The sequence below is a fragment of the Salvelinus namaycush genome, chromosome 2 (genome assembly GCF_016432855.1).
Source record: "Salvelinus namaycush isolate Seneca chromosome 2, SaNama_1.0, whole genome shotgun sequence".
Classification (NCBI taxonomy): Eukaryota; Metazoa; Chordata; class Actinopteri; order Salmoniformes; family Salmonidae; genus Salvelinus; species Salvelinus namaycush.
Genome location: NC_052308.1, coordinates 42613080 through 42628560, shown reverse-complemented (window position 1 = coordinate 42628560; position 15481 = coordinate 42613080). Strand labels below are relative to the sequence as shown.

Genomic DNA, 15481 nt, shown 5'->3' with positions numbered 1-15481 from the left:
CACAGGATCGGTACATCCGAACATCACACCTGCGGGACAGGTACAGGATGGCAACAACAACTGCCCAAGTTACACCAGGAACGCACAATCCCTCTATCAGTGCTCAGACTGTCCACAATAGGCTGAGAGAGGCTGGACTGGGCTTGTAGGCCTGTTGTAAGGCAGGTCCTCACCAGACATCACCGGCAACAACGTCACCCATGGGCACAAACCCACCGTCGCTGGACCAGACAGGACTGGCAAAAATTGCTCTTCACTGATGAGTCGCGGTTTTGTCTCACCAGGGGTGATGGTCAGATTTGCGTTTATCGTCGAAGGAATGAGCGTTACACCGAGGCCTGTACTGTGGAGCGGGATCGATTTGGAGGTGGAGGGTCCGTCATGGTCTGGGGCGGTGTGTCACAGCATCATCAGACTGAGCTTGTTGTCATTGCAGGCAATCTCAACGCTGTGCGTAACAGGGAAGACATCCTCCTCCCTCATGTGGTACCCTTCCTGCAGGCTCATCCTGACATGACCCTCCAGCATGACAATGCCACCAGCAATACTGCTCGTTCTGTGCGTGATTTCCTGCAAGACAGGAATGTCAGTGTTCTGCCATGGCCAGCGAAGAGCCCGGATCTCAATCCCATTGAGCATGCCTGGGACCTGTTGGAGCAGAGGGTGAGGACCAGGGCCATTCCCTCCAGAAATGTCAGGGAACTTGCAGGTGCCTTGGTGGAAGAGTGGGGTAACATCTCACAGCAAGAACTGGCAAATCTGGTGCAGTCCATGAGGAGATGCACTGCGGTACTTAATGCAGCTGGTGGCCACACCAGATACTGACTGTTACTTTTGATTTTGACCCCCCTTTTAATTATTCCATTTCTGTTAGTCAAGTCTGTGGAACTTGTTCAGTTTATGTCTCAGTTGTTGAATATTGTTATGTTCATTCAAATATTTACACGTTAAGTTTGCTGAAAATAAACAGTTGACAGTGAGAGGACGTTTTTTTTTTTGCTGAGTTTAGTAGTAAAGTCCAAATTCAATATTTTATCAAATACTTTCTCTCATATATATATATAAAAATATAAAGGGGTCCTAAAACTCCAAATCAAATAGCTAAAGGACAAATGGCATGACCATATTAAAACAATTCCATATGTTAACTTGGTAAAAGCCACCTCCCCCCTCACGGCTTAGACTTTTATAGTTTGTTTTACTTTATAGGGTTAAGGTTTCCCACACAGTCATATCTTAAGTTACACTGCTTGTTTACGAAAGACAGACTGAAGACATAGGCAGGTACCTGTGCTAATTATCTATCTAGCCTGCTCCGAATACCATAGCTGGGTAGGAAGTGTAGTCCGTCAACTGAGACACACAGCTTTGTGGATCTTTGCAAAGCTGCTACAGTAGGTGTATCTTTCTTATTTTAAAGATTCTTTCTTGCTGATGTGAAAGGCGAAAGGGGCATATCAGCATATGTTTCGAAAACGATGAATAACATTTCTAAACGCTAAAACACAGAGTCGGAATTGTAGTTTACATGGAGCCAGTCGTGAAAACCCTAGGTACAGAGAAGGGTTTGAGAGCTACTCTACAGGCTTGCTTTAATATGAGTACATTAGTGAGCATGTCTAAAAGAGGGTGCTCTTCAGTAGTTGTACACTGAAACACTAGATCCTTGTGCAGGTACACACGGTGCTCATGTTCACTGAATCTGGCGCTTAGCTGAAAGCAGTGCTCGACTTGGGCCAGAGCAACATAACGGCACTTCAAATTTCTGGGGAATTGCGTACTGGCTCTTCTATAAAAGTAGCGTATCGCCGGCCCAGATTAACAGAGACAAAAATGATTGATCAAAGCGGAATCTGCACTGAATAGCAATGGAGTGGGCATTCATTTCCTGATTCCGCTTTGTTCAAGTTTATTTGCCGCTAGTCTGAATCTGTGTGTGACAGTAGGCTGCTTGAGATTGCGCAGACTGAAAATACACCAGCCTGAAAGCGCTGTTCCAAGTTAAAAAATTAGGGTTTGAAAGGTCGTCGAAATTTGTTTAATAACTTTTGTTAATGTAATTAATGAAAGCATACTTAAATATTATCAATAATAATAAAAATAATCTACATGTCAGCCATTATCTTAATGACCCTTCAGTGCGTGTCTGTGTGTACCAGTGCGAGGGAACTGTTGCCCGAGAGAGCGATCGCGACATTTCAGCAGCAGGTATAAAATAAACAGACTAACTGGGTAGTCAACTGTTACAAATTATGTTTTAAATTATCTGGCTAGTTAACTATAGCTAACTAAGCATTACTGTCCTAGTGGCCTTTCCACCTGCACTGTAGATAGCCTAAATAAATCTGCATCTGCACTCTATTAAACAGTACCTATGTAATTGGTCAAAGTAAAAAATATTAAAAAGGGAAAAAAAGCTAGACAAAATTTGCTGTGCATAGATCTCCCCTGAAACGGGAATATTTGAGTCTTATATATAGACATGCACAGTTAGATACCTTGCTTTGAAGTATCCATTTGAGGCGGCAAGTAGCCTAGTGGTTAGAGAATTGGACTAGTAACCGAAAGGTTGCAAGATCGAATCCCCGAGCTGACACAGTAAAAATGTGGTTCTGCCCCTGAACAAAGGAAGTTTACCCACTGTTCCAAGACCGTCATTGAAAATAAGAATGTGTTCTTAACTGACTTGCCTAGTTAAATAAAGGTAAAATAAATACAAAATATTTGATCCCTGATTCATTTTATGCACAAATCATTTAATTATTTGGCTGTCATTTTTTTTTTTTTTTTTATGTCAAGGGTGTCCAGGCTTTTGTTCATGCCCTGATCTAACCACATTGTAGCCTAAACATCAGCTGCTTAACAGGACCTTGATTAAGGAGACTTGTGTGTTTCTGTGCTGGATCAAAAGCCAAGCCTACACACCCAGGAGTTCTCCAGATGGAGGGTTGACCACATTTTGATAGCATTTGACTAACAGTGCAGTTCTACTTTGTGTGCGGGGGGCTAAGTGCCTTGATCAAGGGCACAGCGGCAGGAGATAGTTGGCCACCATGGGTTCAGACATAGCAGCATTCCTGTGTCAATAACGCATACTTTTTATGTAGGCTACAATAACAGTCATGAACATGTTAAATGTCTTGGGAAATGTGTATAAACCCTTAAGTGAATAATCAGAGGACTCTATAGAATATTGTAATTTGTGAATATCGTTGAAAAGTCGAATGGACCAACTTGGAAAAAGACAGCCCCCACACTTATTTCATCCAAAGTCAAACACTGACTGAAAGCTAGTTCTTAGAACCTAGGCGTAAAGTCGCGGATCACGATATATAATGTTCAAATTACCTTTATTATAATCGCAATAACGTATCTCCCTGCAACTTTTAGTTTTCAGACGTTGGGGGATCCAGTGTGATTGATGGTTGACAATTTTCGGACGATATGAACAGCTTGTAGGGAAGACGTGTTGAATTATGCATTAAACGAGCAATAGAAACACGAAGCCCATATGTTAAGCGAGGGCTTTCATATTTCACCTTACTGGCAAGTTGATCAACTCGCCGCCAGGCAATCAAACACCACATATTTCGATAGCGAATTATGCTAGCTATCTAAAACGAAGCTAGCTTCAGAATAACGTGGATAAACGATGCATTTAACGCAACAGTTTGATAACCTATTCATTATTAAGTAATCCAACTAACGATGTAAAAGCATAACTAGTTAGACGAAGTGTCTTAACACATTTTAATAACAACATTAGTTAGCTAAATACCTAGCTAGCATGTTAGCTTTCTTTCATGCTTAACTAGTCAGGCATGATTGTAGGCTGTAGTTACCCATAAAGTGAGCGACGACAAAATGGTAGCTAACTAGCGTTCAGTGGCATTTCAGCTTGCTGGAATCCATCAAATTGTGACTTTTTTATGCAAGCGCCACGCTGTTGTGTGTTGATATTTTTAACCAAGGGCAAAGCAAAATCTTCCAAACAACAGAGGCCGTTTGGTGTTGAATGTAGATGATGGCTAACGTTAGCTAACTCAGCTGGCTAGCTATTGGACATAACGCGCGCTACCTCTCCATAACCCTCTTGCGTAACATTAACTTACCGTTTAAAATGTTCGACAATTTTCTCCTCTCGAACATGTTCGGGTAAATTTCCCACCCAAAGGTGTCTGGTTTCCCGAACCATACTGTACGTTACTTTCCCCCTTCATACATATGCTCTAGCACGTTTTAATCCCCGCTGGTCGGGAAATCCGCCTTACAAAATGAACGACGAGTGATTCCGTGTAAAAATGATCTTGGCCTAGCTCCGTCCCAATCCATCCGAATGTGTGAGTATTCTCCAGAGATAGGGTGCGAGCTGCGCGCTTCCCTGTGACGACGGCTTCGTTTCTCATGACTTGCGCGCTCCCGAGATCATGCGACAGCTACTCAAGGCTAGAGGGTATACGGTTTATGTCAACTTGATTTCTTAAATAGTTTTTTTTGTTGCATTTAAGATAACCCTAACCCGTTTCCTAACCTTAACCTAATTATCATAACCTGGTACTTTTATTCTCCTAATCTGCTGCGTAAATTATCCTAACCTCCCATGAAAAGTCAATTCTGGTCAATTTTGACATAAACTGTATACTGTCTAGTCAAAAGTCGTAGCAGTCCTATGGCTTTGTATTTTGTATTTTTTAGGGGTCCTTAAAAGGCAGCAGCAACTCTTCCTGGGGTCCAAACACATTAAGGAACTTACATCACACATAAAACAAACTATAAAACAGTACTTCATATAACATTATTACACCACTACATATCTACAATACAAAATGTATAAAACCACCATACAACAATTTTACAATGTAGGGTGTGTGTCTGTTCTATGTAGTACTGTGCACCGCCCAGATTCTGTTCTTGACTTGGGGATTGTGAAGAAACCTCTGGTGGCATGTTTTGTGGGGTATGCATGGGTGTCCGAGCTGTGTGCTAGTAGTTTAGACAGAAACCTCTGTGCATTCAGCATGTCAACACTTCTTACAAAAACAAGGAGTGATGAAGTCAATCTCTCCTCCACTTTGAGCCATGAGAGATTTACATGCATATTATTAATGTTAGCTCTCCTTGTACATTTAAGGGCCAGCCATGCTGCCCTGTTCTGAGCCAATTGTAATTTTCTGAGGTCCCTCAAATCAAATCAAATCAAATTTTATTAGCCACATACACATGGTTAGCAAATGTTAATGCGAGTGTAGCGAAATGCTTGTGCTTCTAGTTCCGACAGTGCAGTAATATCTAACAAGTAATCTAACAATTCCCCAACAACTACCTAATACACACAAATCTAAAGGGATGGAAAATAATATGTACATATAAATATATGGATGAGCGATGGCCGAGCGGCATAGGAAAGATGCAATAGATGGTAATGAGATGAGCAATGTAAGATATGCTAACATTATTAAAGTGGCATTGTTTAAAGTGACTAGTGATCCATTTATTACAGTGGTCATTGATATGAGTCTCTATGTAGGCAGCAGGCTCTCTGAGTTAGTGATTGCTGTTTAGCAGTCTGATGGCCTTGAGATAGAAGCTGTTTTTCAGTCTCTCGGTCCCAGCTTTGATGCACCTGTACTGACCTCGCCTTCTGGATGGTAGCGGGGGTGAACAGGCAGTGGCTCAGGTGGTTGATGTCCTTGATGATCTTTCTGGCCTTCCTGTGACATCAGTGCTGTAGGTGTCTTGGAGGGCAGGTAGTTTGCCCCCGGTGATGCGTTGTGCAGACCGCACCACCCTCTGGAGAGCCTTGCAGTTGAAAGCTGTGCAGTTGCCGTACCAGGCGGTGATACAGTCCGACAGGATGCTCTCGATTTTGCATCTGTAAAAGTTTGTCCGAGTTTTAGGTGACACGCCAAATTTCTTCAGCCTCCTGAGGTTGAAGAGGCGCTGTTGCGCCTTCTTCACCACACTGTCTGTGCGGGTGGACCATTTCAGTTTGTCTGTGATGTGTATGCCGAGGAACTTAAAACTTTCCACCTTCTCCACTACTGTCCCTTCGATGTGAATAGGGGGGTGCTCCCTCTGCTGTTTCTTGAAGTCCATGATCATCTCCATGGTTTTGTTGACGTTGAGTGAGATGTTTTCCTGACACCACACTCCGAGTGTCCTCACCTCCTCCCTGTAGGCTGTCTCGTCTTATTTGGTAATCAAGCCCACTACTGTTGTGTCGTTTGCAAACTTGATGATTGAGTTGGAGGCGTGCATGGCCACGCAGTCATGGGTGAACAGGGAGTACAGGAGGGGGCTGAGCATGCACTCTTGTGGGGCCCCAGTGTTGAGGGTCAGTGAAGTGGAGATGTTGTTTCCTACCTGCACCACCAGGGGTGGCCCGTCAGAAAGTACAGGACCCAATTGCACAGCCCTTGTTAGTGGGCTGCGACAGTGGCACTCTATTTTCCTCAAAGCGGGCAAAGAAGGTGTTTAGTTTGTCTGGAAGCACCTGACCACACGACTGAACAGTAGTCCAGGTACGACAAAACTAGGGCCTGTAGGACCTGCCTTGTTGATAGTGTTGTTAAGAAGGCAGAGCAGCGCTTTATTATGGACAGACTTAGCTACTGTTGTATCAATATGTTTTGACCATGATGGTTTTACAACCCAGGGTTACTCCGAGCAGTTTAGTTGCATCATCTTGCTCAATTTCCACATTATTAATTACAAGGTTTAATTGAGGTTTAGGGTTTAGTGAATGATTTGTCCCAAATACAATGCTTTTAGTTTCTGAAATATTTAGGACTAACTTATTCCTTGCCACCCTTTCTGAAACTAACTGCAGCTCTTTGTTAAGTGTTTCGGTGATTTCACTCGCTGTGGTAGCTGATGTGTATTGTTGAGTCATCCGCATTCATAGACACACTGGCTTTAGCCAGTGGAACACACGTTTTTCCAGCAGCAAACTATGACCGATAATGTCAAAAGCCACATTGAAGTCTTAACAAAACAGCTCCCAGAATATTTTCAGCCAATCATCAGTCATTTGTGTAAGTGCCGTGCTTGTTGAATGTCGTTCCCTATAGGCGTGCTGAAAGTCTGTTGTCAATTTGTTTACAGTAAAATAGTATTGTATCTGGTTGAACACATTTTTTTCCAAAAGTTTAGTAAGGGTTGGTAACAGGCTAATTGGTCCGCTATTTGAGACAGTAAAGGGGGCTTTACTATACTTGGGTAACAGAATGACTTTTGCTTTCCTCCAGGCCTGAGGGCATACACTTTCTATTAGGCTTAGATTGAATATATGGCAAATAGGAGTGGCAATATTGTCCGCTATTATTATCAGTAATTTTCCATCCAAGTTGTCAGACCCCAGTGGCTTGTTATTGTTGACAGACAACATTACTTTTTTCACCTTTTCCACATTCACTTTACGGAATTCAAAATTACAACGCTTGTCTTTTATAATTTTATCAGTTTTATTTGGATGTGTAGTGTCAGAGTTCGTTGCTGGCATGTCATGCCTAAATTTGTTAATCTTGCCAATGAAAACATAATTAAAGTAATTGGCAATATCAGTGGGTTTTGTGATGAATGAGCCACCTGATTCAATGAATGATGGAGCTGAGTTTGCATTTTTGCCCAAAATTGTATTTAAAGAGCTCCAAAGCTTGTTATCATTCTTTATATAATTTATTTGTTTCATAGTATAATTTATTCTTCTTTTTATTCAGTTTAGTCACATGATTTCTCAATTTGCAGTACGGTTGCCAATTGGTTGTGCAGCCAGACTTATTTGCCATTCCTTTTGCCTCATCCATAACATTTTTCAATTCCTCATCAATCCACAGTGATTTAACCATTTTTAGTTCTTTTTTTATGGATGCATGCTTATTAGTAACTGGAATAAGCAATTTCATAAATGTGTCAATTGCAGTCTGGTTGTTCCTCATTACATACCACAGACCAACAAATATTATTTACACCATCAACATAGGAATCACTACAAAACTTATTGTATGACCTCTTATACACTTCGCATTATCAAACACATCTATGCAGCCTCTGAGGTTTTAATTAATTGAGAAACCATTCGGTTAGTATGTTGCCTGAGGTGATCTGTGATTCTCCCAAAATGGCTTATTCCAAGGCAACCCTGTGCTAACAAGGCATGGCACACTTTACCTGCATGTATTATGTACGTAGTTTGACAGAATACACGTAATTCTTCCTAAATCAAAGAGCCTATTTGTATCATGGCTTTGTTGAATATTCTGTTCTAAAGGGTGTCGATTACGCAAGTCATTGACCACAGCATCTTTGTAGGCCAAACTAATTTGTGAAGGTTTTAATGGCACGTCGACTGTGCTTGGAAATTGCATAACACCATGTCCACCCCCATCATGGTTTATTTTCTTAGAACTGTACAGCCTCTGGTTTAATTCCTCTTGCATAGGTCATTTTCCTTGTATATATCCTATAACTAATATGTTTCTTTACTTAGTTAATGTTCACTGTGTTCCTTGAGTAAATTATGCATGCAAGCCATACATGGAACATGCTTGTCTCAAAAAAGATTGACAATGTGGAGAGGGCAAGGGAAGCAACAAAAAACACAAAAAACAAAGCACAATACTATATAATATATTAGTTTATTTTCTCATATGAAAGGATATATTGAGAATGAACATACAGCACTGAGCACTACATAATATTCAAAGAACGCATACGACAAAATACTTGAAAATGTATGTTGAATAAATATCTTTGGTGCATTTACTAGTGTGGGTTAAAAAAAAGAGTGCAAAGGTATCAATTTTGAAAGAAGTATAGGAGGCAATTGATAAACATGTCTTGCTACGTAAACAATAATTGCAAATCATTTCTAAATGCTGTGTGATGAAGAAAGTTTGTTACATTCGAAGTCCAACGACTTATTCCCATGATGCAGAACTAGGAAGGTTCGTCTTCTCTCCCAGTTTCATCGATATTTCTCCTTTACAATCCAATCAGGACCTACTCTGTTGACTTTCAGCCTGCCTCTCCATATGCTCCATTGCACAGTTGGAGCGTCCCATCCTGGTTCCTGGGCCCGTATTCATAAAGGGTCTCAGAGTAGGAATGCTGATCTAGGATCAGGTCTGCCCTTTCCATTCAATCTTATTCATTACGATCGAAAAGGCAAAACTGATCCTAGATCGTCGCTGCTTTTCTGAGACGCTTTATGAATACGGGCAGGGTTTGGTACTTTCTAAATGTAATTCGTTTGGTTACAGTTACTAGTTAGTTACCTGTCCAAAATTGCAATCAGCAACATAACTTTTGGATTACCCAAACTCAGTAATGTAATCATATTACTTTTGGATTACTTTCCCCTTACGAGGCATTAAAGAAGACAAAAAGGATCCATCAAACATTTGGTGTGTCATCATAGTGGTCTCTGACTTGTGTTCAGACTCGCTCAGGCGGAGCACACTTAAATGTACACCTTTTTCCAATGTTGAATTAAATGTCATTGAGAAAACAAAAAGGTGTCATCATTTCGCAAACATTCTTCCTAAATGTAAAAGTAAAAAAAGTAATCCAAGAAGTACATTTTCAAAAGCATCTGTAATGTGATTACATTACATGTAATGGGATTACATTGTTGGTAACGTAACTTGTTAAAGGTTAAGTTTTTTTGTAATCAGATACATGTATTTGACTACATGTAATCAGTTACTCCCCAACCCTGAATACGGGCCCTGATTCTGAGTTCAGTATTAGAGCTGGGCAGACTGAACCATGGTCAGGTGACAAGACTTACACAGCACCCTCTCATCCAGTGGATGGCAGCCATGGTCGTTTGGCTCTGGGGAGAGCTGGGTACTGCAGACCTGAACACAGGGTGTATAAAAGGGAAAAGGTTGTGAGATGCAGATGCCACAGCCAAAGTTTCCTCTGGGAAAAATTAAGATATTCTATTCTAACGTTATTCTATTCTTGCTGTTTGAACTGATTGTGAAGAACCCAATCCCCAGTAATTATTCAGCTGATTGAGATCGGCATGCAAATATAGCAAACACATATAACACTAACATATAAAGAGCCTTTCTCTTGTTCGTGTACTGTACCTCACAGCGATAGCAGTCCTCGTGGAAGGAGCGTCCCAGGCACTCCACGGTGTAGCTGTCCGTGCCATCCTCTCTTGGAATGATCAGCTGCTGGCAGGCACTACACTGGGGAGCGTATTTCCTTCAACAAACAAATCAGATAGAGGACAGTATTTCATTATTATGTATTCATGATGAATTATTTTCAATTACAACATCAAGCCCATTTAGTAGCTCTCATCATCAGGTAATCAGGATACATGAGTGTGTCGGGAACAGAAGATGGAGATTTGTGTAGTAATGCGTTTGTTTACCTGTAGTAATCCTGGAGGCAATACACTTCCCCAACCTCTCCCTGAGCGAATCTCTGCTCTCCAATTGGTTGGCTGCACGTTGCACAGATAAAGCAAGGTGGGTGGTAAGCTCTTTCCAGTGCACGGATAACATGGTCTTTGATAACTTCCCCACATGCCCAGCAAAGTTCCAAACTGGCCTGTAGGAAAGAGAGTAGTTTATCATCATCATCATCATCATCATCTTAAGTCAATCTCTACTACATGTACTGTTCCTCCCCAGGAGGTTGTTTATACCTGGTAACAGTCCTCACAGAGTGGTATTCCTGCCTTATTGTAGTACAGTTTACCGGCCAGAGGGATATGGCACTGTCTGCACTGGAAGCAACTGGCGTGGTATGTCCTGTTCAGAGCCTCTATGGCAGTTTCACTCAGAGCCACAGGCTTACGGCAGAAGCCACACACCTCTACGAAGCAAGCACAGATATCAAGTCAAGTGTCAAATGTGAAAAGTGCCGGAAAACGCATGTAAAATTTCACAGGCTACCCACAGAATCCACACACCTCTACAAAGCACACATTCACATATCAAGCAGGGTAAAATTACACATTGAGTCTTGAGGGTGCCTAATGTCAAAATCTCTGACAATTGTGTGTGTGTGTGTGGGGGGAGGATTATTTGATATTTCAATTGTTATGTGGTGTCCTTGATTTGTTATGGGGGTAATTCGAGCCCTGATATCTTAACTGTGAATTGTGAAAAGTGACATACCCGGGTGACATTTCTATAAGGTCACAGACACAGTTTCACCTTACCCTTGCTCTCTATCATCTGTAGCTGCTCCTGGGATGGTTCCTTCTGTTCCCCCCCACTAGATGGTGTTCTTTGCTTTGGCTGTCTATTCACTGCAAAGCTCTGTGGGTAAAAAAAAAGGGGATTAAGTCAAAGATTCTTCACTTGCGTGACTAATCATTTTGTTTGGCACACAGAAACGCTATTCTTCAGCCTTCCTCAACAGTGCCATTTTAAAGTAAAGTCAATAAACAATTTTCACTCTGTTTTCTCTGTCTCAACATTTGAGCATTTTGTAGTTTTTTTTTGTCCAAACTTTCTGGATCGAGAGGGCTACAGTTCATGGTAACGGAGAAAGGTCTCACACACAGGGTGTTCTTAGCAAAAATACATAAACTCCCCAGTGCCCCAGAGAAAGGGGAACAACACTCCATGTACCCAATAGTCCTGCTCTCTCCATTCAGGAGAGAGGCATCTTTATTGGTTTGTGCTGTTATTGTTTCGATTGAGAGTTGGAGAACAGAGAACAGAATAATGGGGTGACAGGGAGGGTAAAGTTTCCCTGAGAGGGATCAACAGTCCTGTTTCTGAATTTTTTGGGGCGAAAGAAAACGTAGAAGTGCTTTAGAAGCGGGTACTAATGTGTTTTTGTACTGTGTCATCCACTGTATCCAAAAGACAGCTGTTTTTCCCCCCACTAATCTGTACTACAGATGTATCCTTGTTGTCTCCTCAACGGATTTCATGCACACTACAGAGTCTCTGCACACAGCGAATGGCACCTCTCAGTATCATGGCCTGCTAAGACATTATTGAACATTTCAACAGAATGGTCAAGAGATGAGGTCTCGTGAGAAATATATGTGGACCTGTTCTATAGTATTGTCAGAAGAAATCTAAACATGGAGGGCGTTGAACGGCAATAATATAGCCTGGTCCCACATCGGTTTGTACAGCCTTACCAACTTCTACGGTCATCGTGCCAGGGCTAGCAATAACATGGCATGGGATGTAGAATACTAGGGTCAATCTTACCGGTTGTTCAGACACTGTTGGTCTGTCTGGATACACAGGTCGGAGGATGGGAGCAGTTGGGGTCTCCTGTACGGGTGGAGGAGGCAGGAGAGGTGCAAGATCCTCCGTCAGTTGAGCATCCACAGACACAGGAGGAAGGGGAGGTGGAGGAGGGAGCTCTGTGAGGAAAAGAGGTTCCAGTGTGGCAATAATAACACTGCATTCAACATCACAACCCTGCCGGTCAACGTGTTATTTAAAAATGTACTTTGTTATCATTCATAACAATCCTGTCAGATGTAAATGGTAATATCTAGATTTCTTCACAGCAAAATGACAGCTTTTGTAATGAATGTACTGGCTGCTCCTCATTACCCTCAGGACCCTTGTATGCTGCGGTATCTGTCTGCTGCTGCGTGTCTTCCGGACCCAGGGTGAGGTTAGGGGTCACTGGGCTGGGTGGAGGTCTGGGTTTTGAGGGTCTGGCCAGGGAAGGTGTGGAACTCTGGTCCCCGTTCTGTGCACTGCCCTTGGACTCAGACGGAGTCCTCTCTTGCCTACGTATGGAACCATGCTGCGTGTCACCGACACTGGGCTTACGGGTGCTGCTGTCCTCTGGGCTAACCCGCGTGGCTGCATGTGGCATGTCATTGGCGGTGGCGCTGTGTGTGCGCGCGTGTTGGTGCTGAGTGACGGTGGCTCTGTAAGGGGTCGTCAGCGTGATGAAGACGGAGGATACCATCCTCTTCTGCGGCGCAGCCGACGCCATGATGCTGGAACACACAGAATGCAATGCACAACAGTCCGTCAGGTACGACATGAAACACACTAAACAACACAGGACTTACTTGATTGCTATATCAAGATAAGCTGATATAACGTCCCACTGTAACTAGCACGTGTGAGGGACAAGCTAGGCATACAGTCGAGGTTATTGAACACACTGAGGCCCGATGGTGCTAAATTCCTGTGGGAGGTGTCTTTTGAATGCCTAGTCATCCCTACCGTTTCAACACTCACCCATACACTCATACATGAACGTACGCCTGATCTGTGTCATGGCACAGAATGTTTAGCCCACCAGAAAGAAATAGCTTCGCATTGTCACCTCTTGAACTTCCATTTCATAAAGGTGTGGTGGTGTACACGCTCTGTCAACTGTGCCAAAAGACATTTTTACACCAGCTGACATAACCTATACATTTAAACACCACATACCTGCTTCACTCCCTCATGCAGTATAGTACATGTACACAAACATTTCTAAAATATTCATACATACAGTGTGCTGAACTCATGCATGAAAAACATACCTGAACAGTCAAAAATACACACTCACATGAGTACACACACACACACACGCACACACACACACACTAGCACAAAGCCTCACATCCTCTCTGCGGCCTAACTACTTTGAAATGAGACTCCTAATAATGGCCTAAGTGTAACAGTGAAAAACTAAAACCTCATTCCTCTCCGTATCAAATCTGATATTCTACTGTGCCGTTACGTACCTGAGTGAAAAATGTGGGCGTCAGCTCTGTATTCTGTCTTTCCCTCTCTGTGTGTCGGCACACCCGGTCTGCTCCTCTATTGTCACTCCTAAGCCGCCACTGAGAGGGCGAGCTCTGGCAGAAAGGACAGCTATCTACAGAAAGCCACTCCTTTTCCTCCTGCACCTCCCTCCCTCTCTCTCCCCCTCCTCCTCCTTCCTTTCCCGCTGAATGACAACAACACTTTCCCAACCGTAAAAGGTGAACAGTTAATCACCAACAAAGTGCAGTAAAAAGCATGACACATTCAGACAAGCAGTCTGGCGCACAGGCTACGCGTAGTCCTGCACAAACGCTCCCGCTCAACACTCATGCATACTCACACGCGCACACACGTTGGTAATGCGCACAGCACGTACAGTATCACATAGTACATGCTGGCCCCCCTCTTTATCTTTTGAAATCCAACAGGATGTGACTGTACCTGCCTTTTCCAGCTGCCCTCTTTCTGTAGCTATCCTCTCCCCACTCTCTCTTTCTCCGCTTTCCCTCATTGTTCTGTCAGTTTTATTTTCCCTACCTCCCTCATTGAGTCTCCCTTCTCTTTTTTTCTTTCTTTCCCCTCATTTTTCTCTTCCCATCCCCCGCTCAGTTCTATCACTCACTCTTGCTCTCTCATTTAGCCTTGACTAACTATTGGTCTCTAATGCAGTGCTGTAAATCAACAAGAACGTATTACCTTTTCCCCAATACTGAATGCTGAGGGCTAAAGAAAGTACAAGTCTACTTCTCACTAAAGTTAGATTCAAACCCCCTTCTCAATCAGTGTCGGGAATAATAGCAGCAAAATGAAACGGTACAGACAGAGAGAAAGAGAGAGATCTGAGAGTTAGAAATCAACTCTGTTCTGGTATTAGCTCTCCTCTCCCGAGTCGGACTTTATCAGCTCTATCAGCAAATGTTTTGCCGTTGAGTGGAGCGTAACCTTGTGGAGCCTGCACCCTCATTCCAGCCAGAGAGAAGCTTGTGCAAGAGAAGGGGGGGGGGGGGGGGGGGAGGCTGAACGTTGAAAGATTCAGAAAAGATAGGGGGCTTGATAATGGAAGGGTGAAAAGGAGAAAGGCACAGGCCCAGTGCAGAACTGTGTAAGAGATGATGTGAGAGAGAAATGAGAGAACGGAGTGAGAGAGGTTAAACGGAGAGAAGTGGCTTGAGAGAGAAGGGGAGCTGCTAGAGGGGGAGCTGGGTCAGGGGGTCTATGTTGTTCCAGTGTCTGAAGAATGGAATGCTGCGCTGCGGTGATGTCACAGCTGCAAGAGGGAGCATGCTCAGTGATGACATCAGCCTCTAAAATCTAGGCCCCTCCCCCACAGCCCCCCCACCCCCCCTTCTTCAAGAACCCAGAAACCCAGATGCAGAAAAGGAGGAAACTGACAACGCAACTCATATGATTGGGTAAGGGGAGTTGGCCATTGTAGGAAAACAGCCCAAATTGTTACATCTCTATGAAATAAATGGCTTTTCAGTTGATTCAGTAGGACCCATTTGGGTCCTACTGAATAAACAAGGCCCTTCCTGTGGCCTATATCTAAAACCCGGTTTCAACTCTAATCTGGTTCCATCTGCAACTATTTAAAACCCTAGCCATAGCCCTGGCATCATAAACCAAACACGGTCTCATTTCTCTCTTTCGGATTAGTCGATAAAGCAAGAAGCATGTCTGTACTTCCTGTTTGACTACAAGTGGCCCTAGACAAGAGTGTCTGCTAAATGACTAAAATGTAAATGTCCTAGAGTTGTGCAACTGGG

The 15481-nt window shown here is 43.1% G+C and overlaps 2 protein-coding genes across 2 annotated transcripts in view; both read right to left on the bottom strand.

The window, feature by feature from the left end:
• Positions 1–4208, bottom strand: part of LOC120021773 (msx2-interacting protein-like) — a 34055-nt gene extending 29847 nt beyond the window's left edge. Inside the window, exon 1 of the mRNA XM_038965625.1 lies at positions 4113–4208. Coding sequence (XP_038821553.1) covers positions 4113–4195 — 83 coding nt within the window. The 5' untranslated portion in view covers positions 4196–4208. The remainder of the gene's footprint in view (positions 1–4112) is intronic.
• Positions 4209–8617: 4409 nt separating this feature from the next.
• LOC120063302 (filamin-binding LIM protein 1-like) lies at positions 8618–13864 on the bottom strand. Its single transcript, XM_039013597.1, has 8 exons — positions 13694–13864; positions 12552–12949; positions 12198–12355; positions 11186–11285; positions 10667–10836; positions 10391–10569; positions 10098–10218; positions 8618–9860 (listed from the first exon to the last, which is right to left on the bottom strand). Exons 2-8 carry the CDS (start codon positions 12943–12945, stop codon positions 9747–9749), a joined length of 1236 nt encoding a protein of 411 aa, XP_038869525.1. The 5' UTR covers positions 12946–12949; positions 13694–13864; the 3' UTR covers positions 8618–9746.
• Between the last annotated feature and the right edge of the window lie 1617 nt (positions 13865–15481).